Below are 25,671 nucleotides of genomic sequence, written 5' to 3'. Positions count from 1 at the left end.
CGTTGCACTGAAAAAACAAAGACTTTAATCATGTCTCGAGGGGGGTGGCGGCATTCGCGTTGCTGATGTCTATGGGCCCCGATAACCATTTAATACCAGGTAAGTTGTTCGAGGCATACCTTCCGCGTCTAAAACGGCTCGCAACATACGTCTTCATACATTTCAAATTGTCGTATTGTCAATCGGGATGTTGCTTATTATAATATCATTGGACTGAAGTGTACACACGAGGTATAAAAATAAAAAAACTTTCCAAAATAGCGTAAAGCAAGCACTTAATGCATTTAAGTGCATTTGTTACGTCATCAGAATTTATTGTACAAAGCGAAAAGTTCACGGCTTCACTTCACGCACTTTATATACCATTTTGAACACTGGCAACAAGTCATTTGCCAGTATCTCAATATTAATGCCTTCGATCCGCTAATATCTACTAAAGGTTATAAGATGAGGTACGGGAACAGATCGCCAAAGCGACACTCGTTACGTTTACTGTTATTAAAATTTATTAAAGCGTCGTCGAGATTTATGCAGGTACATATGAAGTCTTAAATGTTAGCGTGTAATGAAGGTAGCGCGCGCATGGCTCTGACGACTTCCGACAAACTAATATCATCATAATATAACAACATATTAATCCCGTAAAAAAACATAAATTCGTGTAATTACGGAACCCAGAACATATGTACGTAAATCCGCACAAATAGTTTGCATCGTCCTCTTCATTTCTGCCGCACAGCATTCATTTAACACTGGAGGGGCTGTGAAACCGCTCACTGTGCTATTGTAATTAAAACAATAGAGATAAGCAGTAGGAAATAATATATCATAGAAACATTTAATGTGCAATCAGGGACGTTTTCTATGTGGCCCTTCCATTTGTCATAACGGCAGTAAATAAATAAGTGCACGCTGTGTACGAGGTCATTTTCTTTTTCGTGATCAGCACCTGATAAGCCTTCAGAACGAAGTCGAAGTACTTTCCGGAACGACGCCAAGATAATAACACCAAAGTTCGCCTGTCTCTATCAATCATGATAACAACAGTAATCTGTTGTTGTTCGCGCCAATACTGTAAATAAGAAATTGAGTACAAAGGTATTCAATCAAAAACAATAGACTGTTTTTCATATACAATATCTTGTTGATTTACTTTCACTAACGTATACTCAAATAACAATCTCATCTCAAAGTTTTTTGGTTTGCGTTCTGTCTTAATGTTTCCTTCTCCATCTGTTCCCCTGCCGTCTCCTGCGGTATGAGCCCCTGTTCAATTCAGTTCACACCGCACATTTCACATCTATTTATGCATCGGATATTCCGATCGTGGACAAGCAGGATCGTGTGTGCCTCATGCATGACATTACCATGGACATCAGAACATGAATATCGCCACTTCTCTTCAGGCATGAGGTTAGGCTCCTAATGTAACAACTGTCCTAGTCTTCGGAGCGTTACCCACAATTGGCTGGCGGCAAAAATAGGTAGAATTGGAAGTTTATAAAGCGAAACTAACTTTTACGCGATATAAAAAGAGCAAAATTGCAATGCTGTATCTTTGCAAAACTGTAAATTACAATAATTACAGGCGCGCCGGCTCTGAACTTATCAAAAAAACTACGATCACTGAATGAGAACGCTACCGAACAAAATAATAACTTGTGGCGTTTATTAAACAAACGACATTCGCCTTTATTCGGTGCAGGCTATATTGCTGATTTCCTTGTCACCAGATGGTACTAACGGCTTTACATTTCGTGTGTACAGTGCTGCAGGGTCTGAGATGGAGATCATATCGAATGATTCGGAATGAAATACGGTTAACAACCTGTTCAATTATGGCGCGATTTTTTTTTTATTTACCAGTAATGAAACAGAAATGTCGTAATGATCTACAGCATTGTGCTTACACATTAATGACTTTTACAATCCAAGCGACATGAGCGACAACACTCCACGTGTTGCTAAGACTTGTACGAGATTATATGGAGACTTTTAAATTCATACTCAATTTCGAAAAATAGTAATAGATAAAATATTAAGGATATATATTTGCAGACCTGTGGTATCCAGTGTATCTCTCGTGCCCTTTACAAAACTAAACAGTTGCCAATGTGGTCTCCAACGATTTCTAAATACCTAGGGATACTACTGACTTCTTTTTTATAGTTTAAATACAAAACTAAAAGTTTGGCAAAAGTAAAGAAAATAAAATAAACTCAATATTCAACGGTACAAGTTTATAGAAATTATAGTTTAGAAGTGACCCAGCAAAAACCTGAATATCGCTAACGATTTTGCATTAAATATGTGCAATCTCGGAACGATGACATTCGTGGTAGAAGAACACCTCTGTTGCACTTTCCCTGAAGATTTTATGTACTTTTGAGCATAAATTAAGATCATTTTCTCAAAGGTACAAAAATCTAAAACACAATATGTAGTTCCGCCTATATACAATTAAAGCGTTAAAAATTTAATTTCTCGTAACGAATTATATCGTTGTATTCCAAAAACAATTGCAATTCTCACTAAAATATTTACTAAGTAAAATAAAATTTAACAACCGGATCCGATTCTAACAAACATAATAGCCATTAATCAAAAATAGCCTTTGCCAAATGAATATAAAAAGTAAGTTCAAGGTCTTTAATTTTGATAAGTTAATATTTAAAAAATCTGTCTGTCTATGACCACCATTATTATATATATCGCCTTCCTTCCAGGGTTATAGGTGGAACTCTTCGATCACTTTTTTATTTATTCTAATAGATTTCAATACGTAGAATGTGTGTTCAATATCAGTACCAATTGGTGTTATCAAAATAGTGCCTCGTTATCGGCAGAAAACTAATGCCATGGTTTCAAAAGAACAAGCTTATTGTGAAATAAACAGCAATAAGTCATCGTTTCACGTATAAAACGATAAAACAACTAAGCAAACACACAAACGACTAATGATTGCGAAAATTCATTGCGATTGTAAAAGGAACGTGCAGCCTTCATAGAGACGCTGAAATAATCAGGGTTACTGTTTGTAAAAAATATCTCATTATATTTATTAACAAAATTGCATTGTAAACTTGTGATGACTATTTAATATCGGCAGCCGCTTCGCTTGTTTTGTTTTTGACACATTTGTCTGAAATTTAACAGTAACATAGAATACAATCTCAATGAGAAAGTTTGTTTTGTAAACTAAAAATAACCCATTCAGGTCTATTCCTACTTTTGTGAAAATATAATAAAGTATGCTCGCAATAATTGAAAAGTTGAATGTTTTAGTAATGTCCTTAATATATGGACGTTGTTAAGTAGAGGAACTCATGTCCCACCTATTGCTAAGTGGTTACCGTTGTCTACCAGCCGAATGCCGCTACCGACCTCACAACACAAAGTCGATGTTTCAATGTCATCGGAATATGCGTTCAAGATTAATTATGGTAACTTTGTCGTTTTGAGATTTAAGGCTATACATAGATTTAAGGTGCGACAAGACAAGACAGAAAAAGCACAAATTTAAAGTGTCACAGGTTCTGAAATATGGTAGAATTACAGAAGAGATTATATAAAGCTAAGGTAATTAAATAAATCCATCATTTGCCTACAAACGCTATACATCTCTTTTAAAATCATTGTACGAGACCGTTGAACTAGAAACCTTCAGCTCGACGGCTGAACTCTGGCCAGGGGCACTCGTCGATAGAAATTCGAAAGTAGCTTGACTGGAACAGTTCTTAACACTTAGTAAGCTTTGTCATACATTTTTCTTAACTTAAAAGGTTATCTCGTAATAAATGTCATTACAAAGGCTTAACCAAATTTACTTTCCAGAAAGGCCCATGCAACTTTTTGCAGAATAAAAAACAAATAAAAAATTGTTTTTTATTTTTGAACAGAATTACACAGTCTTACAAGCGGAACAAGAACTTATTCTTACTAAAGTTTGTGTATCCTTGAACTCCCAAATTCAATATACCTATCCAAAACATCGTAACTAATAAACAACTAATGCAAATATACAATAAAAAAATCTTACAAGCAAGTAATTCTTTAGTTAATATTTTAACTGGAAATCATATTCATCGACTCGCTATGAACAAACTATTGATTCGAAGACCACATTATTGGTTGGATCTTTCATTTACATACAACAGGGTCGCGTTGAAGGTTCTTTAACTAATAATAGGATTTACTTAAATTACATATTATTAAAATTTAATCGTACTTAAATTTTAATGTCAATCGGAAATAATAATAATTATTCATTTTGTTAGTTTAGGTCATCATCAAAAATAAAAACGGTTTTAATATTATAGAAACAGATAAACAGATAGATACATCAATGGACGTATGTGAGCACGGGTACATCATCATACCTAATAAATAAGCAGACTACCCTTTTGTTACTAATTGAACTTTTACTTTTTTACAATTTACCAATGTCTAAAATGTAATCACAAATAAAACAATAATGTTGTTAGAACGAGAAAAGTTATAAAAAAGAGTAAAATGGAACTGCAATCTATTATTATCTTAATAAACGGCAACGTCATTAAACTAAATATGAATTAAACAAAAAAGTGTAGGGATCTTTCATGAGAATAGTCCTCCAACGGATAAGTAATAATAATAGTAACAGTAATAGTATCCAACAGGTTGATATAGATATACTTTTAGGACTTCCTCGCCTCCAATTTTGAGTACATAATTGTACATGTTTGTGTAAGGAGGCTGTTTCACTACGCGGTCAGTTTCTAAGCTAGGATATATTATTATTATATCCCAACGCAAAAACCTCTCGATTACACGTCACAACTCTAAACGGTTGAAAACCTCATTTGACTGAAATGGTAAATTGAAGCGCGCTCTAAGATAAAAGCTTTCTATTGCTTCTGTTGGCTCATTAAATGTTATTGTGAACTTCCCCAACACAGAGGAAAAGTCAAACGGGTTTCTTTGCTCAAGGACTGCCGTATCTGTCCGTATATATAAATAGCTCATTGAAACTTACGATTAATGGGCAATTACTGAGCACGCGAACGAGATTTCCAACTCGTGGCCATTATGAGAGTCACTCACTACATTGATATTTCATCAAACTTTGCTAGTATCAAATCTCTAAACGACCTAACAATGTATGTTTTCCTTTTGTTACAGCTAGCACTACTGTTAGCAGTATTCAGTATAGAGGCTTACGTGAGACTGCGGCTAGTGCGGCCCATGCTCCGCGCCAAGCACGTCAAGACACAGATGGAGGAGTCTGCTGGAGGTGGCCAGGAAGTGAGTACTACTACCCTTCTAGGTTATTTTTATTACACTTGTAGACTCCACGCGGCCGATCTCATTTAAAACTGTTACCAGAACTTCACAAATGATAGAGACGCAGCTGTCCTTGAAACACGAGGATCAAGCCTTAATTACATTGGAATAACGACAATCCCTCCATCCAAACCAGAATTCAAGATCGCTTTGCATCAGAAACAAACTAAATGGTGGTGCGAGACGCCGCTTATTGTAAATAAAATATAGCATTTTTATAGAAATAAACCCGAGACTCTTATCGATAGAATTCTTCAACATTTCATTAAAGCATTTTCTTATTGTTATTGTTTCAGGTGGGACGCCTGATATTAGGCGAGCTTGCTCACTGTCCTCGCTACATCCGCGTGTTGAAGACCTTCCGCGCCTACCACTCCTCTATAGCCATGGGCACCATGATATCGCTTGGCTGCTCACTGTATTCCACTATGATCATAGTCGATTCCATGTGCCAATGATCGGCGCGGGTTCGACAACACATTGACGTTTCTATGACAGTCTGTCAAAATGAATTAGCGTTTTTTGGATTTGCAATATTCAACCGCCTATAATTCATTGAAAGTCATTTGATGAAAGCATTATGCAATTATAGGGAATGTAGGAAAGTAATGTTTACACGTCTTTTGATACATTAGTATTTATTATTTTATATCTGATTACATTTGAAGTAACAATGGATGTGCCGTAAGAAAACAGTTGACATTCAGTAAAACCATTAATTGCAGAACTAATAAATAATAAATATATTTGTTTTGATTAAAGCTAAGCTGTTTAAAATTAAATTCCTTTTATAACATAACTTTGCAACGACTTGCAGTTATGACATTCGCGGCCCACAATCAGGCTGTGCACATCTTGTCTTTCTAAGATGAAATATTATAAAAATATTATTAAAAAAAACGATGAGACAAACATGGGTATAAAATGAAATATGAGGCGCTGGTCGCATGTTTTGTTTCTATGAGAAACGCAAGAGCTATTCGAATTGTACAGACAGTAGAATAGTCGACTTACTATAACAATCGAATAATATTAATATTTAGTAAGTAGGGAGTAGGCTCTAGGTAATTTTTAAGGTGAACAATCGTTTAAAACTACATAAGCCGTAGTTTCAAAATTAAGGCATTTATTAGTTTCCAGACGTGAATGGTAACACCATAAACCAATATAAATGTAATAAACTGCATTGCCTATTTCAAGCTGCTTGATTACGATGAAACTCATGTTGTATGCTCTCTAATTTCCTGCATTACTACCATAGTAATAAATATTAAGTGTAGTTTTAATTTAGCGAAGTAATTCTATGGCATTCGTCAGGCAAAAATCGCATCTTGAACGCAGGAAATTACGAGGCAAGCAACAAGCGCCGACTATCGAACCGTTCTAGGACTCTTTATTTTACTATATTACACTGTCGACTTATTACGCTCGATTGAAACTTATTAAACTAAATACATTTTGTAATTTATATGACCAATCTAAGTTTTTCGTTATTGGGAAGGACACCAGTTTCAGGCCATCAAAATGGGTCAAAAAAATCCCTGAGAAATCCCGATAAAAAATTGTACAATGCATGAGAAACAAGAATACTTATTTTCAATTAATTTCACGAAAATCAAAAATATGGAGTGTAAATACTAAGTTAACTTGAGTTGACATTTTAAAATATTAATATATCGGTGCTTGAATGTCTGATGTGATTGTTTGTCTAGTCATTTTCGTCGGCGGTTATAGAGTACATACTGCACTAACCGTTCCAACCGTTAGTGAAACTGACTTCATCTGTTTTTTCGTCAATAAAAAATAGCCAATTTAATTTTCTTCAAGACACAATAGATTCAACAAGATTCAAATAAAATAGAAAACCGATATGTTTCTACTACTTTTTGTATGCAATTCTTTCGAAGAAGTGCAAACTATTTTTCAATGAAAAAAACATTTGATCTCAGCAAGTCAAGCAGCTACCGCCATTGTCAGAGGCGTTGCTATGTGTAAAATAAAATAACACTTGTCATTGATTTAACACTTTTGCCACTATTTAATTAAATGAGTTATTTATATTTATAACTATGTATTAATTAGAATAAAAACGTAAGTAACTAATTAAATAGCTAGGTAAATAATCTTTTTCGTATATTTATAAACGATCTGAATGCTACATAATCCATGAGCAAAATTTATTTATTTTTATGTGACACATGCAATTGACGAGTATGGTACGGCGTGATGTGAAACTACAAAAATAAAAAAGTAAAATGAACTGATTTTGATTTATTTTCTATTCCTCTATCATAATATAATATAGTATTAGTTAATATTTAATGATGTGATAGTAGATTTGAATTACATATGTAATGTTGTGATATTACATATGAGTATTGGGGGGCAATAATGGATTCGCATTGTAATATTGTGAAACGCTGGACGAAATAATTTAACATCAAAATTGTAATAAAATATTTTTGAAACACAGCGTGCAATGCCAAAATTGAAATCCAAAAATCTTGTACTTTTTCTTGAAATTAAAATGAAAAGTATCTACATATTTATTCTTATTATTACCACACAGAAAGAAAAGCAAAGATTAAAAAGCGAGAAAGAAAAAAAATTGTCCGAGATTGGTAAATAATATCAGCATGACTGTTTGAAATCTTTTTAATTTCATCTTTTTTTTTATTGCTTAGATGAGTGTACGAGCTCACGGCCCACCTGGTGTTAAGTGGTTACTGGAGCCCATAAACATCCACAACGTAAATGCCGCCACCCGCCTTGAGATATGAGCTTTATGGTATCAGTATAGTTACAACGGCTGCCCCACCCTTCAAACCGAAACGCATTACGCTTCACGGCAGAAATAGGCAGGGTGGTGGTACCTACCCGTGCGGACTCACGCAAATTATAATTTTGCGGGTTTAATTTTTATTACACGATGTTATGAAGTACGTATTTCATTAGAAAAATTTATACTCGCCTGTGGTACCTATTCGAAAACCGGCGCATCGATCAACGCGAATGCACCGGACGTCTTATCCTTTAGGCCACGACGACTTCCTGTCCATCGGCTTGTACGTTACAAGCAATATAGACTAAAACTATATAACAATACTATTAGTGCTCTTTAGGAACAACAATGGTGCTTTGAGATTCGTTTTTAAAGGGACGTGTTAAAGGGACTCATAAGCTATCCTAGTGTTCGCTCACGCGGCCCTTACACACATTAACTCTCTCCAGGTCATGCAATCCCGTTTCTGCAGGATAGCCGTCCGAGCACCGTGGTATGCGAGGAACGTAGATCTTCACGACGACCTAAATCTAGAACCGATACGTAAATATCTCAAGGAAGCGACAGAACGCTAATTTGAAGAAGCGGCATGGCACAATAACCCTATTATCGTGGCCACCGCAAACTACATACCCGACCCAGGCGACGAGGCAACGCAAAGTCACTGTCTCTCGAACCATGTCTTGCCGGATCCCCCGGATCCACTTTCAGTACTTTTAGTCTCCTCAAGCATTCCGTTCTCGTCGATCTCGAGCGAACTAACCCATAGACATAGCCCACTGAGTTTCTCGCCAGATCTTCTTAGTGGGTCGCGATTCCAATCTGGTGGCAGATTCTGCGAAGCACTGCTCTTGCTAGGGCTAGTCTTAGCAATTCTTTCAAGTTGAGCTCATCTACCGGTCTGCGTGAAGTTGGAATAGCCCCAAGTTTTTTTATGATTGAAGGATTACTGATGGCCCAGAGGCCTTTCCAGTTTCACCAGGACAGATGGGCGAGCAAAGGCTCAGCCAGAAGGGGTGGGATTTTCTAAAAGCTGCCCGAGCGCCTCCGAAGGAGACCTAACAACTCAAGAGCAACTGCTACGCGAACGAATCTATTACCGGATCGGAAACGCGACCCATTGATAAGATCCGGTGAGAAACTCAGCGGTCTGATGCATTGGTTAGGTTGCACGTCGACCTCTTTGTCGAGCTGATGGCGTCTAATGCAAAGCTTATTGGATCTGACCCAAGCTACCAACGATTAGATAGGAAAAAAGAAGAAGAGTATAATGAGGTTATTAATTTAGAAAACAAAAATGACATTTAAATCATAGATTAAACACTTATATCGTACTCAGGTTAAATGAATGGGTGATATCGATGAAGGTAGGGAGAGTAGAGGTAAAGAGAACCGTCTCCGTGTCTAAAAAGTGTCCGTTAAAATCTGCTAAATAAGGGCGGCGCTACAGTAGCAACCGGGTAAATTTGAAAAAAGGCGCTGAGCGTTATTAGAATAAGATAGAGAAATAAAAAAGGACGAAAGAACTGTAAGCACTACAAAATCACAAAAAGTATATTATTTAAAGCTGATAAGATAATGCAATCGATGTCTCCACGTTTTACCACAGCAATAGTTTTAGGTTAATTGACAAAATTAATAGGTTGGGAAAAGTCTTTTCGCATTATAGTAGGAACTTGTAATAAAATCTTTTGGCTATACTATTTGTATATGGCTGTTTTTGGTATCATTAAAAGTTTAAATTTTAAAAAAGATAATTCCAAATTTAAATTAGGAAAATGTGTGATTTTTATTTATTTTTCGTACTGTCAAGATGAGTGAATCTAATGAAGAAATTCGATACATTTTAAAAAAAATTGATTTTTGATGTCAAAGATGCACGTCGTTCTGGTCGCCCTATAACGGATAAACTGGATGCCATTTTTGAAAAAGTGGAGCAAGATCAGCATATCTGTAGTTACGACGTAGCTGAAGAACTGGGAATTGACCACAAAACAGTTTTGGCGCATTTGAAAAAAAAACTGGGTACACAAAAAAGCTCGATATCTGGGTACCTCACGAGCTCACTGAAAGAAACCTAATGAACCGTGTACTCATTTGTGATTCTTTATTACGACGTAATGAAACCGAACCATTTTCGAAGAAGCTGATAGCTGGTAATGAAAAGTGGATCACGTACGACAAGAACGTGCGAAAAAGGTCGTGGTCAAAGGCCGGTCAGGCTTCACAGACTGTCGCGAAACCCGGGTTAACTCGCAACAAAGTGATGCTGTGTATGTGGTGGGATTGGAAAGGCATTATTCATTATGAGCTGATACCACCAGGCAGGGCCATCGATTCTGAGCTCTACTGCGAACAACTGATGAGATTAAAGCAAGAAGTTGAGAAAAAGCGGCCGGAATTAATCAACAGAAAGGGTGTGGTTTTTCATCATGATAACGCTAGACCTCACATATATTTAGCCACTCAGCAAAAATAAAGAGAGCTTGGCTGGGAGGTGTTAATGCATCCGCCATACAGTCCTGACTTTGCCTTCAGATTTCCACCTGTTTCGGTCTGTTCAGAATTCTTAGAGCACGTCATTCATATTTTCAATTTATTAATAATAAAACAACAACTAGTCAATATTTAAGAAATGTATCATTTACTTTCTTAAATTACTCAATACTTTAAAAAAAAAAAAATCCAACAATTTTTTTTAATCAATGCCCATTATGTGTTAAAACGGCAGTCCCACCCTCCAAATGACTGCTCCTCGGGCAGAATTGGTGAGGTAGGGGTACCTACCGTGCGCGCTCTCGAGACCCCATACGCTCAATAATTTAATATTGTTATTGTAATTCTTTAGAACAGCGTAGAATGGAGTGTTCAAACAGCTGATTTTCAATTAAATGTCAGTAGAAGTGTCAATTTAACAAAATTGTCAACAATGCCCTTACGTGGTGCACTGGTATTTGGGTTTAGAAATAATATTGCGTATCGCAATGAAATCTAAATGTTTCGATATGATTAATGAAACACAGATGTTAACATCAGTTTCATGTTACAGTGATTACGGCCATGTTGTACTTAGGTAAAACGAGCGAAGGCGAAAAAATGAAGTGTTCGTGCAAAAATGAAATATTCACCAAAATGATAGTGGATAAGTGCAGGACCGTAGTCATACTCTCTAGTATGGTGTGTACACTAGCTGTTGTTATATCTTTACACAAATTATTAACTTATGACATTAGAATTACCAAACCATTTTCCCCTATACCAGAAGGGCTGTACGGGAACTACTTAGAACCAATTTCAGATGAGAATCCCGTACCTATAGTACCTAAGGCACAAGATAAAGCTCGGGATGCGGAAGCTGTGGTGTCTTTAAATGCTGCATTAGAAATGAAGAAACATGGAAAGTCCGACAAAGCATTAAAATTATTTCAACATGCATTCGCTCTGTCACCAAAACATGCAGATATTTTAAATCACTATGGAGAGTTCTTAGAAGATACTAAAAAAGATATAGTAAAAGCAGACCAGCTTTATACATTAGCTTTAACTAATTACCCTGATCACACTGGTGCTTTAACGAACAGACAAAGAACAGCCAGCATTGTTGAAAACTTAGACAGAGAAATGTTGAGGAAAATTGATGATAAAAGAGATGCACTATCTTCAATACCAGAAAACAATTCAGCATTACGAAGAGCAAAAAAGGAGGCATATTTCCAACATATTTATCACACAGTAGCCATAGAAGGTAATACAATGACATTGCAACAAACAAGAAGTATTCTAGAGACTCGGATTGCTATATCGGGCAAAAGCATAGATGAGCACAATGAAATTCTAGGCTTAGATGCAGCAATGAAGTACATAAATTCTACACTTCTGTACAGATTACGAGACATAACCATGGGTGATATTCTTGAGATTCATAAGAGGGTGTTAGGGCATGTAGACCCAGTGGAAGGAGGGAACTTCCGCAGAACACAGGTGTATGTTGGTGGTCACATTCCACCTGGCCCCTTAGAGATCCAAGGCCTAATGATACAGTTTATGGAATGGCTTAACTCTGAAGATGCTTTGGATTTACATCCAGTAAGGTATGTTGATACTGATCAGACTATTAAAATGTTATATTAGAAATTGGGAATGTTTCTGGATGAACTGTTAAAATTTTATATTGATTTAAATTACCAGCTAAGATTTTCAAAATAAAATTTTAATGTGAAAAGTGAAAACAAGATTAATTCTATCACAAATGAATATGCTTAAATCTTTAAAACTACGCAACGGATTTTGATGCGGTTTTTTTTTTAAAGATAGAGTGATTGAAGAGGAAGGTTTATATGTATAATAACATCCATTAAATAGTGGAGAAATACTGTTATTTTTGAGGTTTCTAATCTAATGTCGTAAATAATCAATAATAAAATTTCATGTTTCCGAATCGAAACGAGGATGGGTCGCTAGTATAGTATAAAATGAACAATATGGAGTTCACTATGAATTCCAGGTACGCAGCCCTGGCGCACTACAAACTAGTGCACATCCACCCGTTCGTGGACGGCAACGGACGCACGTCGCGGCTCCTCATGAACCTGCTGCTGATGCAGGCCGGATACCCCCCCGTCATCATCGCGAAACAACACCGCCACCTTTACTACCAGCATTTGCAGACCGCTAACGAGGGAGATGTTAGACCTTTTGTTAGGTAACTGTATCTTTTGTTTAAAAAAATATTATTTTATATTATGTCGTAATTTATATATATTATTTTATTTTTATTGCCTCTGTGGGCAGACAAGCATACGGCCCACCTGTTGGTAAGTGTTACCCTGAGGGTAAGTCAGCAATGTCAGGGACAAAGCCAAGCCGCTGCCTACCATTAGAGCAAGTTGTTTCCTCATTTCACAGCAAATACAGGCTTTTCAGGGCCCATGCGGTGTTAAGTCGTTTCGGACCGTTCCGTTGTACAGTAGAACTGAGCCGCACACGACACGCCCTACCACCAGTGATTACGCAAATTTATAAATTTTGCGCACTCTGTTTTTATTACACGATCCCAATAAAAATTCTTTATCGTGCAATTTCCAATCGTGAACATGTATTGAGTATGACGGCATTTTTGTAAAAAAAATTGATAGCTCCAGGGGTACTTGTATCTACTTCCTGTAGGTAGCGGCCTCCCCCCGGTGAAGGTCAAGGGGCAACCTGAGGGGGTGAGGCCGCGCGGCGCGCTACCAGCACTCTAGCGCGCTGCCGTGGAGTGAATAGAGCGACCGGTCGACGGTGTATCGCGTCCCGACCCGGCAGGCTGGTTCTGGTCCAGCGGGGTATTCCGGGACACCAGCGGCACCGTCTGGGCGGCCCGACGGGCTGCCGTACCGAGACAGCCGACGTTTCAGAGCCTTCGATTCGCCTCGAAGGCTCCGTCGGCTGGGCGTCCTTGGGGTGAGCCGCGCCGTCTGGTTGTAGTGTTGACCGCGGTAGCCCCCCTACCTCATCCGGGTTCTGACCTCGGAGGGGATCGGACGTCGGGTGTAAGAGTGCAGGGGAGTCGTTTAGTGGGTGGCCCCGCGGTCTGCTCACAACACCATGCAGATCGTTGAGTCTCACATACCCCGCGCGCCCCTTTTGCGCGGGGTCCTCGTAGGAGGTACGGCCCTCTAACCGAAAAAAAAAAAAAGGGGATACTTGTATCTACTTATCCTTTACGCCACAACGCTTGGCACAAGACTTTTATTTAAAACTCTTCACGTTTAATATCTCTATTAAACTATAGATATACGGTGGGGAGGTACAAACCCTTGATAATGTTTTAGCGAGTCATAAATATAATAAAAGTAATGTTGCGTTTTTCACTATCATTGTATTTTCGACTTTTCGAATGCTTTACAGTTTTGGCGGCAACGGACGACAGTTTATGAGTAAAATACACGGTACCTAAAACGTTGATTATAAAAATCACAAAGCAGTGGAAGAAAGACGATGTCCTGCTGAAAACACACTTTTCTACATTCACCATGATGATCTGCATCCCTCTGAATCTTCGCCAGGAATGAAGATTCATGTATATTCATTTATTCAATATTACCTCCTTCGGTCGTAAAGTTATATTTCTTTTTTCCAGGTTTATAGCACAATCAACAGAGCGAACTCTAAACCTGTACCTGTGGGCGACCAGCGAGTTCTCCCACACGGTCCCGGCCATCGGCAAACCTCATATACTTACCGAAGATGAATTCGACGATACAATTCTCTGACACCGGATCCAACAGAAGTACAGAACAGAATTGAAAATATCCTCAAGAGAAATGAATTTTGAACGAAACTTAACAGATTTATGTAAGGTTGGGGGGCCATACTTGGCGTAGCGGCTTGAAGACAATTTCTAATACAAACGATTCACCGGTTAGTTACAATGATGATGATGATGAATGATCAAACGAACCATCGTTTCGTTGGTGCATCTCTAACTGAACGTAATGCTTTATTACATTACGACATTAATGAAGACTTATGGCGTAAAGGAGTGCGCGTGAAATAATGTTTTTAAGTTAAATCCGTCTCTGAAGTTAATGTGTCGCCAAATACTATTTAAGATCGAACTAATTAAATTAAAAAATAAATTATCTAGCCACCCATCAACGCGCGCTGCGTGAGTTGCGTGACATGATTTCCCGCTTAGTCTAATACTCCTTTCTCGGTTTCAGAAACACTTAGCTTTTACCCTGTCCTGTTTGTTACAAAACTTTAAAATAATTTAATTCGGAGCATATTTAAGTATAACGCGCACTACCTATGTGCAGTTTGTTAAAGATAGCGATATTTTCCACATCGCCAGGTTGATTTTTCGAAAAGAACCTCATCGCAGAGACCTTTCGCGCGTATCGCGACTTGTATGACAACCTACAGTAACCATATAGCACAAAGATATATAATACTTGTGCTTGATATGCAAAGGAAATTTACAGAAATGATTTCCTAAAAATGTCAGTTTCGTTGACAAGTGTAAAATATTTTTGTCAGACGTGTGCGCAGAGCCTTCTCGGTTTGTAAAAAACTACCTACTTATTACCTACATCATCTGTATTGCGTAATCATTTTAAATAGTTCGCATAATATTTCTTATATTATTCTATAAAGATAAAAAAATGTATCTAAGTAGTATTATTAGTACAATGGCTTCCACGACCCACAGTTGAATAAAAAACAACACAATAAGGCTGAATTACTACTAAAATTTGTATTACTCTTTTATATTTTGGACACATTTAGTAGTTTACAGCACACGTGGTAAATGATTATCCAAGATAAATCTTTAACAGAACACGAATGTTTTAAAATAGTGGAAATATGTATGTAGTGTATGTGTTTAATCAATGGATGAAATATTATTTATTTTGAGTGCATCTGATCACTACGCTGAGATTGTATTTTGTTGAATGTGATAAAAGTTAAAAAAAATATTAACTCTGTCGTACAAAATAAAGTAAACTAATTCCAGATAAGTTTGAATGTAAATTGATTTTTTAATGTTTATATTTTGACAGCAAAATGCGTGTCACAAATCAGCCTTTCTAAAGTTTATTTTCAATTTGTACAACAGACGTTGAGTAGCTAGGACCTATTTATTGAATTTGATTGTTCCGATCATGTCTGTACAATATCACAGTACTAAATTAATTATATACACATACTAACAATCAATTAATTATAATTGCATTTATTTAGTCAGTCGTGATTGGATTCAATCCGTCGGTTCCTTGTGATGATTATGTAAAATTAACACTAATTTATTTAACATTATATTTAAGACTAAGTTTATGCCGCGGTTGAACTCGCATTAAACTTGGAATAAATACCTAATGGAATGTTGTAATGGGAGCTCACCTCACATTGGTCGTATTTGATTCTAAAATGTGGTTTTATTCTCTTTGTTTCCCACTATTTTAGCAAGATAAAATGAAAATATTAGTAGTTATGCTTTTAAACCGACAGACGGGTACACCCAAATTCCAATATACGACTCGACCAAGCTAAGTTTGCACCTCGCTGGAATGCGGCGATCCGCCCGTTTCCCCGCTCACCTTCCCGCGATCGCCCTGTCGCGTCAGTACGGTTAGCATCTTTGTCATACGAGTTTTCGTTTCCCTATCTGTTGAATTTTAAATTTTTTAACTGTTCTTAATAGGTTTTTTGTTGAAGTTTAGTTATATAATTGGACTATTTTTGTTAAGTTTTTGTTGAACTGTTGTTACTGAACGCTTAACGTTCATTTTTTTTTAATTCGAGAGGATTGTTGTGGGCAACATAAATGAAAGGAAAGGTGATACACAGTGAAGGGAGATACATAATCTTGAAAAAGAAACATAAAGGAAAATTATTACTGAGCAATTAGGATACAAAAATGTGCAAGAACGCCCGGGTGGTCTTAATACAAAAACCCGACATCGCTATATTCTAAACTACCTATGTATAATATATTGTTAAAAACAATAAATGCAAAGTAAAATCTAACATTTGTTTACATTTTTAAAGTCATAGCGAATCCTTTTTTCAGACCGTACCTAAGCGATAGTGTGACGTAATCGATGCGGGGTGCAAACTTAGCTTGGTCGAGTTGTACCTATGTAAACGTTTGTTTCGTACAAATTTTAAACCAAATAATATAAAACATCTTAATAGTTCCCGATGTTTTTTTTTGTCATCGATTAGGGGGATTGTCTAGTTAGATCTAGTCAGAGATAGTTCAGTTATCACAAGGAAAGAATTGAAATTATGAGTCCATAATATTTTTCTTCGAAAATGATACCGATTCGAGACTAGAAGCGAGAAAAGTAGCTCTTGAATGTCCTTTATTTCAAAGTAAGTAAAGGATGAGAATTGTTAATGTCATTTATTTTATTTATGGAAGTAGTCCACGGTTCACCCTCTCTTAGTACAGTTATTAAAACCATACCCCGCTCACTTCCTTTTTGTTTTTTGAATCCGTTTATTGTTGTAGCCCAGAGCACGCGCCCGATGTACTCGCATCAAAAGAAACCAGTATTAAGTGTTTAAATCCCGCAGATCTATTATTTTTATGGAAATATAAATGCATCTACCTGTGTTCACGAACGCGTTACACAATAAATCATCGTGAGAATATCCGGAATTCTGTTATGCAAATAAAAACCACAAAATTTACTAAGTCGTGCGCTGAATGCACTGTAAGCTCGCCCGGGTGGGTCCACGGTGTCCGTTGTTGCCGCGACGCGCTCGTGTGCTCGGGTTGACGGGTGGACTTGGACAGCCTTTCGACAATACAGTGCATACTTCGACCTCATGTGTCAAGGTGGACATTTATGTCGTGATGTCTATGGATTCCTATGGCCACTTTATGCCAGGTGGGGTATGAACTATTTCATCCAACAGACAGAACTAACATCAGAGTAGATTGCGTCGCCCTCTTTTACCTCAAATTAATTTAATCCTCTAAATGAATAATGAGTTTACAACCCTATATCGAGTGGTCAATTTCTGCCCCGAACGCTTAACTGCTTAGAATAAACAATATATTACTGGCCCGTGGGTTCTCACAATACCCTCTGCCGCCTCCAAACTCGATCGTCTTATTGTTTAAGAATAACTGTTAACTTAATTGTCAAACCACAACCAAATACTACCTCACACGAATATACGTTACATACCACTACAGTCCCAAAACGTGATGTATTTATGAATATTCAACCTTCCCCCAAAAAATAAGGTGTAATATTTTAACGCCTTCACGGATTAAGTCTGGGATGTCCAGATTACTTATGCCGCGAAACCACCACTACGTATTGTAGTTTGGGTCATTGATAAAATTAGCAGCACCTTTCAATCATAATACTTCTAATTTGAAGGCACAGGCAGGTCCATTCAAAAGTATGTTGATTGAATCAAATAAAAAACAAATATTTTATTTCAAAGAAAATGAACAAAGGAAAAGAAAACAACATAACAATTTCGATTAATTTATTACAATGTGCGATGTTAAAATATATTTATTTATTACAATAAAGCATTTCAACTAGACAACACGCCGCGCCGACTTCGAATTGTCCTTTTAACCTGATATTTTCTATACAGAATAATTGTATTCCACGCGAAATCATTACGCTTTAATCGAACTGCATAGGAAAAATAATTATACCTTAAAGCTGCATACATAAATATCATAATCGCATATCTAAAACCAAACACCGATTTTGGTCGAGGCTTCACACAGTAGAATTTTGTAGAATCGTTTACTATAAAGTCACTTTAGCTAAGTACCGTATACATTCACCTCGGTGTTAGTTATAAATTCAAGAAAAGCGCGCGTAAAATGATATTAAAATGGAATTAAACTTCAATTTGTTTAATTCATATAAATGCCACGCACTCGTATCAAAGGCTGTCTTCTTAGTTTCTTTTTGACATATCCGATTTCAAGTCTCCATTTAAAGATTGTGTATCTTGTCATTAAGGCCATAAGAACGCATTTCTGTGCATTCTAACTTTAATTTGATCACAGATCTGTACAAATCTATCAGGATAAAATTTACTTACATAAAATAAATTATTATCATATTCTCGTGGATTAACCGGGCCTTTCTCCTGATACAAAGATTTACTATTAATTACCCTTTTCTATTAAAATAACTCCAAACGCTATTAAAAAAAAAAATTACATTTAAAACTTCACATACATAATATAAGCTGTTTTTTGTTTAAATTACAGCGTTTCGAAGTTTTTCGTAGACTTTTCCTCTAATTTCGATTTGTTAAATAGTCAAAATCGATCAGGTCATTCAACTATCGATTTAAATTATCGGCAATGTCGCAATTTCCGCCTCGTTCACTAATCTTTTATATGATTAAACACTCGGATTATGATCTCACACTTTACGGACGGCATCTGAGGCCACAACTGTGACTCGTTACTTTGGAAAATGTACAGATATATAAATGCGAGATTGATACGTAACAGTACGTCATGTTTTATCGTGACTGAAAGGTTTGTCTCGATATGTTGATTCACTCTATTGAAGTGCTGAAGTACAAAAAACTTGTAAAAGCTAGACCAGAAGAAACTAGACTAGTGCAGCACCAGAGCGCAGATAAACCACAGTTTTGTCAAGTTAATTTTTATTTTACAAAAAATATTATTCACGTAAACATTTTTAAATTAACTTTGTTAAGGTTACATAGGAATTTCGCGCGTTTTTTTTTGACAACTACCATTCTATATTCCATTACCAGACAATTTGTGTTTTTTGACATCAAACATCGAATTATTACGATTAAATTTGTAAAATGGAATATTAAATGATAGTTTACAGCAAGTATGGCGTACCTCCGAGCATTTCGCCCCTGATATTAATCATAAGTTAACAAAAACTATTACACGGCAATGACAACATTTAATAGCTGAATAAAAAGTTGAACTGAAAATAAATTAGAAAATTATATTAATAGTAAGTATTTAATCGCAAGCTGAGGCAGCGAGCTGGCGCCGCCCGGGCGCGGCACGAGCTGGCGCCGCCCGGGCGCGACACGAGCTGGCGCCGCCCGGGCGCGGCACGAGCCCACAGCGATCGCTACAAGCGTCATTATTCTCGTTCGCTAACAAAATATATCACAACACAATACAAAAAAAAAATAAAGAGAAAAAAAATTAAAAATATTGACTTGAAAAAACTTATAGTTACATAAACATAGTCTTTTTGAGTCGTTTTTACTATTTTTATTAATTAATATCATAGTGTGTAAGGGAAGAATAATATTAATGAACAATTTTACGATTTTTTTTATGACAATGATGCAAATGATTAGCAAATTATGTGAATCTGTGTATAGACATTTATTTCTATGAGTGTTCGTGTGACCGCCCAGTCTGCAGCCAGAGAAAGACAACGATCCGCATTGTTCTCGTGTCATCTCTTTCTATGATTGACATAGCATTATTTTACGTCAAAATTAACTTATCTGACCTTGGATTCCGTTCAGCATAAAACTATATTTTTATTCCATGTACGTCTAAATCAACACAAAAAAAAACATGCAAAGAATATGTACCGTGGCATATCTACCTTTCTCTCTGTAGAAAACAAGGCGGGAAACGAAATGGTATTTGAGCGAGAGTTTGCTTCCACAAAAACTATTCCAACGGTACAATTTCACTACGATATAGATTACTTCCTCTTTGAAAAATTTACTCGTATTAATTACAAATATGGCCGGAAGATTTCAATAACTTCCACGTTAATGGACGCGCGTCTCCGAGTTATCGAATCGACATGGAATGTGAGTATCTCTTAATTTAATCGTCGATATATGAGAGACGAAAATTTACCTCAAACTCTATCTTTTGGCTCAAACCTTACAACCCGACCGGAGCTCCAAGGCGCGTGCGGTCGGTTCATTTACATTCGACTCAATACGCACGTTGCTGCACTACACAATGCCTGCGGTCACCGACCCCGCAGTGCCCTCACACTCTAAATATACATAAGGTCCAGATGCGAGACGGTTTTTGTTCCTCGAAGCGCGGAAGCTGCTCATCGTTCATCTAAATAATGAGTTGGAGCTCGCATCGGTCGCGGCGCCCTCGCGTGTTCTCGACAAAGTCTCTGACCTCGTGTTGTTGAGCACCGGACATTTTCACGTTAAATGTTTTCATTAGTAAAATATGTACTTAATTACCGATAGCTTCATACGTCAATATTCGATATAAAATATCGATAAACGTGACAGATGACAACGGTACTGCCCAAACATACGTATTACAATTAGATTCAATTTCAATTCTGTGGTTTAAGGCTGCGCCGGTACTGATGACCGACGCAACAAACTTTTAAGTTGTCAAAATCGATTAATCGTCTGAATAGTCACCCACAGTCGATACTGCGAGACAAGATCGTCGCCGGTACATAATATATTACAGAGCGGCTAGTGGTGGCGGCGCCCGCTAGTTGTGTATGCGGCGCGAGATGTGCTCCTCGCGCGTGAGCTTGGTGCGGAACTCTGCCACCAGGTCGCGGGACTGCGCCAGCACGGCCAGCTGCTCGTTCAGCAGCTCCTCCCACTGCGTCGCGTACGCTGCACACACACACACATCGTCAGCACGCGCACGTCAGCACACACACGTCAGCACGCGCCCGTCAGCACGCGCTCGCACTGAGCACTCGGAAGAAGCACCACTACGTTTTAATTACCAAAAATACGGACCCGCGGGTGGGCCACGTAATGTTGAACACACAAGCGAACTCGTACGATGGCTAATCCAAGTAAACATTCCTATAATATTCTCGAAAAACGTATTCGATTACTGAAAACATTTGTTCCGAGCCGATGTGTGAGGTTTAAATCGCCTTAGTAGTCGCCGCTTCATAATATAATGTGAAATAGCAGTAATATACAGAGTGCACCGCCCTGAAGTTGGGAATATTGTGTCGCCAATATTTAGAGTGGTGTACGTACAGATCTGTACATAAACAATTAACTACTATTTTTTCATGGGTATCTGAATTAAATTTCTTTTGTCTAGTGCAGGGGTTCCCGAACATATTATGTCTACTGCCCACTTTGACAATAAATTATGTTTTAGCGCCCCCATTTTTTCACCTACTTAAAAATCACAATAGCGAGAGCTCAGTCGATGTCTAAGAGTCCTTCTGAAATGACAAATCGCCTCCGAAGCCTCTACACAACGCCCCTTTTGTTTCTGGGGCTCTTACCGCCCCTCTTTAGGCCTGCAGCGCCCACAAGGGGGCGTTATGAAAATATTGATACTATAATTACTTGATTGATTAAATTGTGGCTTGATTAGTTAATATCCATTGTGGAACACCCTGTATATTGTAATGGTGGAAGAGTTCCCCAGAGCACCAGCCACAACGGTTCAAGAACGAATCGACGACAAACATTGATCTTTATTTTTCATCATAGTACCATCAACGTACAACAGATGGCGCATTAATAGTTTCAGAAACCGATTTTTTTTAATACAACTATATAGGCCGCACTGGCGAACAACAAAGGCGAGTTGAAACCAATCCTTTGTAAGGATTTTTTTGGGGTAAGTTCGGATTTTTTCCTTCTTTTATTTTCAATAATTAAAACCTAGTGGTGAATAAAAACCACACATTGTACGTGTGTGATTCAATTAATATGAAAAGCAGTTTTAAACCGTCTCCTGCGTGCAAGCGTGTTACCCAAAACATCGACATGTGAATGGTTATTAAAATTGTAACGCAACGAATATACTCATCATTACCTATTCAATTTATGTATGTGTTTACACGAATACGACTTCAAGTACAAAATTTCACACAACTGTTGTACATGCACTCAAGTGTTGCACTTGCACTCAACAGTAGCACATGCACTCAACTGTAACTCATGCACTCAACTGTAGCACATGCACTCAACAGTAGCACATGCACTCAACTGTAACACATGCACTCAACTGTAGCACATTCCCTCAACTGTAGCACATGCACTCAACTGCAGCACATACTCAACTGTAGCACATTCACTCAACTGTAGCACATTTACTCAACTGTAGCACATTCACTCAACTGTAGCACATTCACTCAACTGTAGCACATTTACTCAACTGTAGCACATTCACTCAACTGTAGCACACGCACATGCACTCAACTGTAGCACATTCACTCAACTGTAACACATTCACTCAACTGTAGCACATGCACATGCACTCAACTGTAGCACATGCACATGCACTCAACTGTAGTACATGCACAGAGAAGAATTGTGTTGTTTACTGATGTTCGAGATTGGTATTCGTTGCGTCACTCTCAGTTAGGATTTTCTCGAGTTTACTCAGACAATATATATTGTAAATGAAAAGTAAAATTGTAACTATGTATATAATTTCCATAATTATAGTACAGAAAATAAATTTCCGTGAATAAAAATTATGGTATTTATTTCCATGGTGTATTTACTTTTGCGATTTAATAAGTGGGTTTCCAAATAAGACTTGTGTAATATTACACTACAATATAGATTAATTACTCTAGTCCTCGAGTAACTCAATTGATAAAACGAGGTGAAAGTTTGTATAATTTCTTTTGATTTTAAAATTCAGTTTTTAATTAAATTGAAACAAGATGTTTGCGCGACAAGTTCTGTTCATTTGAGAACCCGCCCTTGGATCGCAAGAGGTCGGACACGGCAGTAGCGCGTTAGTGGGGAGCGGATGACGTCACACCTAGAGTCCTAAGAGCGGCGCCGCCGTAGCTCGCTCGGAACCGAACCCGCTTCCTGCGTCCCGGCGCGCCTGCACACGTCCACCACTCATACAAGCTAGAGGCCACACTGACCTCGGAGGGTCGGTTTGTGTTGCGAACATAAAATTGTGAAGTCATTGACACAGTAAAAGCTTCTCGACCACGAACGGCACAGCGTCTGAGGCCTCGAGGCAACGAGCGCCAAGCTCGGCTGCTCGGCGAGCTTGGCGTCGAGTGACTTTTAAATCTCATAAATACTTATAACACTTTAATAAATAATCACGTATTGTTCTCGTTACGTGGTCGTGCGAGTACGTACCGTCCTGGTCGTAGTCCACGTCCCTGGTGATGGCGAGCAGATGGTTGGCGCGGAGCAGCGCGTGGTGCATGTAGTCGGACACGGCCTTGTGGTTGTCCAGGACCTCCTCCTCCGCGCGCTGCAGCTCGTCGATGGCTTCGTGGAAGGTGTACATCTCGGCCGACATGTCGCCCTCCTGCGGACCAACGGCGGCGCGGTTAGTGGGTAGTGGGGCGGGGGGCAGGGCGCCGGGGGGCGCGGGGGGGGCCGCACGTACGTTGAGGGAGCGCAGGTGCGCCAGGTCGTCCCGCGCGGGCGGCATGTCCACGTCGGGCGGCGGAGACTCGCCGCGCCGGGACGGGTCCATGGTGCCGAGCTCCTTCACCCTGTAACGTGAGCACACGTGCGTTAGCCGCGCGCCGCACCGCCGCGGGGGGGTGCGGGGTGCGGGGCGCGGGGGTCACGGCGGGCGCACCTGTCGGCGTATCGGAGCGTGTTGAGGCTGTGCTCGCAGGAGGCCATGGCCGGCGAGATCATGGCGATCATGCAGGTGCGAGACTTGTCCCCGATGAAGCTGTCTCGCAGGACCTGCGTGAGCTTGGACACGCGGAAGGGCAGGTGGTTGTTGCCCTTCATGCCCAGCGCGCGGATGCACTCCTTCAGTGCCAGGAGGGACTTGTTGATCTCCGCGCTTTCCATTCCTGCGAATTTAATGGCGTTTACAATTTTATTCCGTATTCAGATATTAAAAATGTCGTACAATGAGAAATTAACAAAATAAACGCATAATAACATTACAGCAATGTTTGCGTTGAGTCATGCTGGACTCGAGTATATCTGTTCTGACAAAGCGCTCATTAGCTAAGAGTGAGTAGTGTGTGGCGTGGCACTGACTGGTCTGTCGGTTGGCGGAGGAGGTGTCGGCGCCGCGCTCGTTGCCCGCCAGGTCGATGAGCGAGAACTTCCCGTGCACGCGGTGCATGCCCGGGGACCGCACCACGATCTGGAACACGGCGTGCGAGCGCGACGAGTTGGAGTTGGCCGACGTCTGCAACAGGAGGCGGGGTCAGCGCGCGTCGCGGGGCGCGGGGCGCGGGGGGCGGGGCCGCGGGGGACGGGGTACCTGGCCGGAGGTCCGGGCGGCGTTGCCGTGCTGGATGAGCTTGAGCACCTCGTCGACGTTGTCCACCACCTTCTCGGTGAGGCCCACGATCTGCACTTGCTGCTTGCCGTCCTCCAACACCCTCAGCTTGGCCTTGTCCGCTAGCAGGTCGAACACCTGGAGACAAGCTCACTTCTAGAAGTCGCGCCAACCCAACAAGATCCCGTGTGACAGAGGGCGCGACAGAGGGCGGGACAGAGGGCGCACGGAGGGGCGTACCTTCCCGGAGTAGATCTCGAAGAAGGAGGCGGACACGATGAGGTTGAGCGGCTTGTACTTGGGGGCGCGCAGGTAGGTGAACACGTCGCGCGCCGCCATGGCGTATATGCCCTTCTTGCAGTCCTGGGTCTTGCCCTGGAATGGTAGCAAATCATGTTATATTAACTCATTACGGTTTTAATGTACATGTTGCAGAAAAATCTTTGAAAAGGATCCCAAATCAAAAATATATTTTCATTTATGCCGAACTGGCCACCTCGCCAGATATCAACATTTTAACGTTTAAAAGCTAAAAAATACCCTTTATCAACAAATTGAACTCAAATTATGTATTAAATAATTAATCATTGTTTTACCGATTTTAAAAGTAATGTAACTTGTGAAAATTTCGTTGAACGACCAAACTAAGAAAAGCAGGTTAAAATGCAAATGAATACGTTTAGAGACCTGGAAGTCTCCGCCCATGGTGTGCGTCTTGCCGGAGCCGGTCTGTCCGTACGCGAAGCAGGTGGCCATGCCGCCCTCGAAGATGGTCGCCACCAGCGGCTTGGCCGTGTACCTGCGGACGCGCGCCTCATTGTGACTCATTGTGTTTGCGACAATCTTTTCCCCTTAACCAAACTCGTGTCGG

At 39.2% G+C, this 25,671-nt stretch overlaps 3 protein-coding genes across 7 annotated transcripts in view; 2 read left to right on the top strand and 1 right to left on the bottom strand.

Annotated features, from left to right (window-relative positions):
• The window catches only part of LOC101737430 (transmembrane protein 205), a 31,090-nt gene extending 23,508 nt beyond the window's left edge, over positions 1 to 7,582 (top strand). Inside the window, exons 4-5 of the mRNA XM_004923811.5 lie at positions 5,161 to 5,283; positions 5,619 to 7,582. Coding sequence (XP_004923868.1) covers positions 5,161 to 5,283; positions 5,619 to 5,780 — 285 coding nt within the window. The 3' untranslated portion in view covers positions 5,781 to 7,582. The remainder of the gene's footprint in view (positions 1 to 5,160; positions 5,284 to 5,618) is intronic.
• A 3,420-nt stretch (positions 7,583 to 11,002) lies between these two features.
• On the top strand, positions 11,003 to 16,785 carry LOC101737571 (protein adenylyltransferase Fic). Its single transcript, XM_012688463.4, is given in 4 exon segments — positions 11,003 to 12,195; positions 12,609 to 12,806; positions 14,226 to 14,340; positions 14,343 to 16,785. Coding segments are annotated over 4 exon segments (1,422 nt in total). The 5' UTR covers positions 11,003 to 11,164; the 3' UTR covers positions 14,421 to 16,785.
• A 2,450-nt stretch (positions 16,786 to 19,235) lies between these two features.
• Positions 19,236 to 25,671, bottom strand: part of MCAK (kinesin-like protein a) — a 51,077-nt gene continuing 44,641 nt past the window's right edge. For 4 of the 5 annotated variants that reach the window (XM_038010798.2, XM_038010800.2, XM_062668415.1 and 1 more), the window contains 8 exons: positions 25,488 to 25,599; positions 25,041 to 25,175; positions 24,783 to 24,938; positions 24,554 to 24,707; positions 24,135 to 24,360; positions 23,937 to 24,045; positions 23,681 to 23,855; positions 19,236 to 21,205 (listed from right to left, as the gene is read on the bottom strand). In XM_038010798.2, the coding sequence (XP_037866726.1) occupies positions 21,075 to 21,205; positions 23,681 to 23,855; positions 23,937 to 24,045; positions 24,135 to 24,360; positions 24,554 to 24,707; positions 24,783 to 24,938; positions 25,041 to 25,175; positions 25,488 to 25,599 (1,198 nt within the window). In that variant the 3' untranslated portion in view covers positions 19,236 to 21,074. 5 annotated transcript variants of the gene reach the window in all.

This window comes from Bombyx mori, chromosome 5 (genome assembly GCF_030269925.1).
Source record: "Bombyx mori chromosome 5, ASM3026992v2".
In the NCBI taxonomy this organism is placed as follows: Eukaryota; Metazoa; Arthropoda; class Insecta; order Lepidoptera; family Bombycidae; genus Bombyx; species Bombyx mori.
This window is presented reverse-complemented; position numbering and strand designations above follow the sequence as displayed.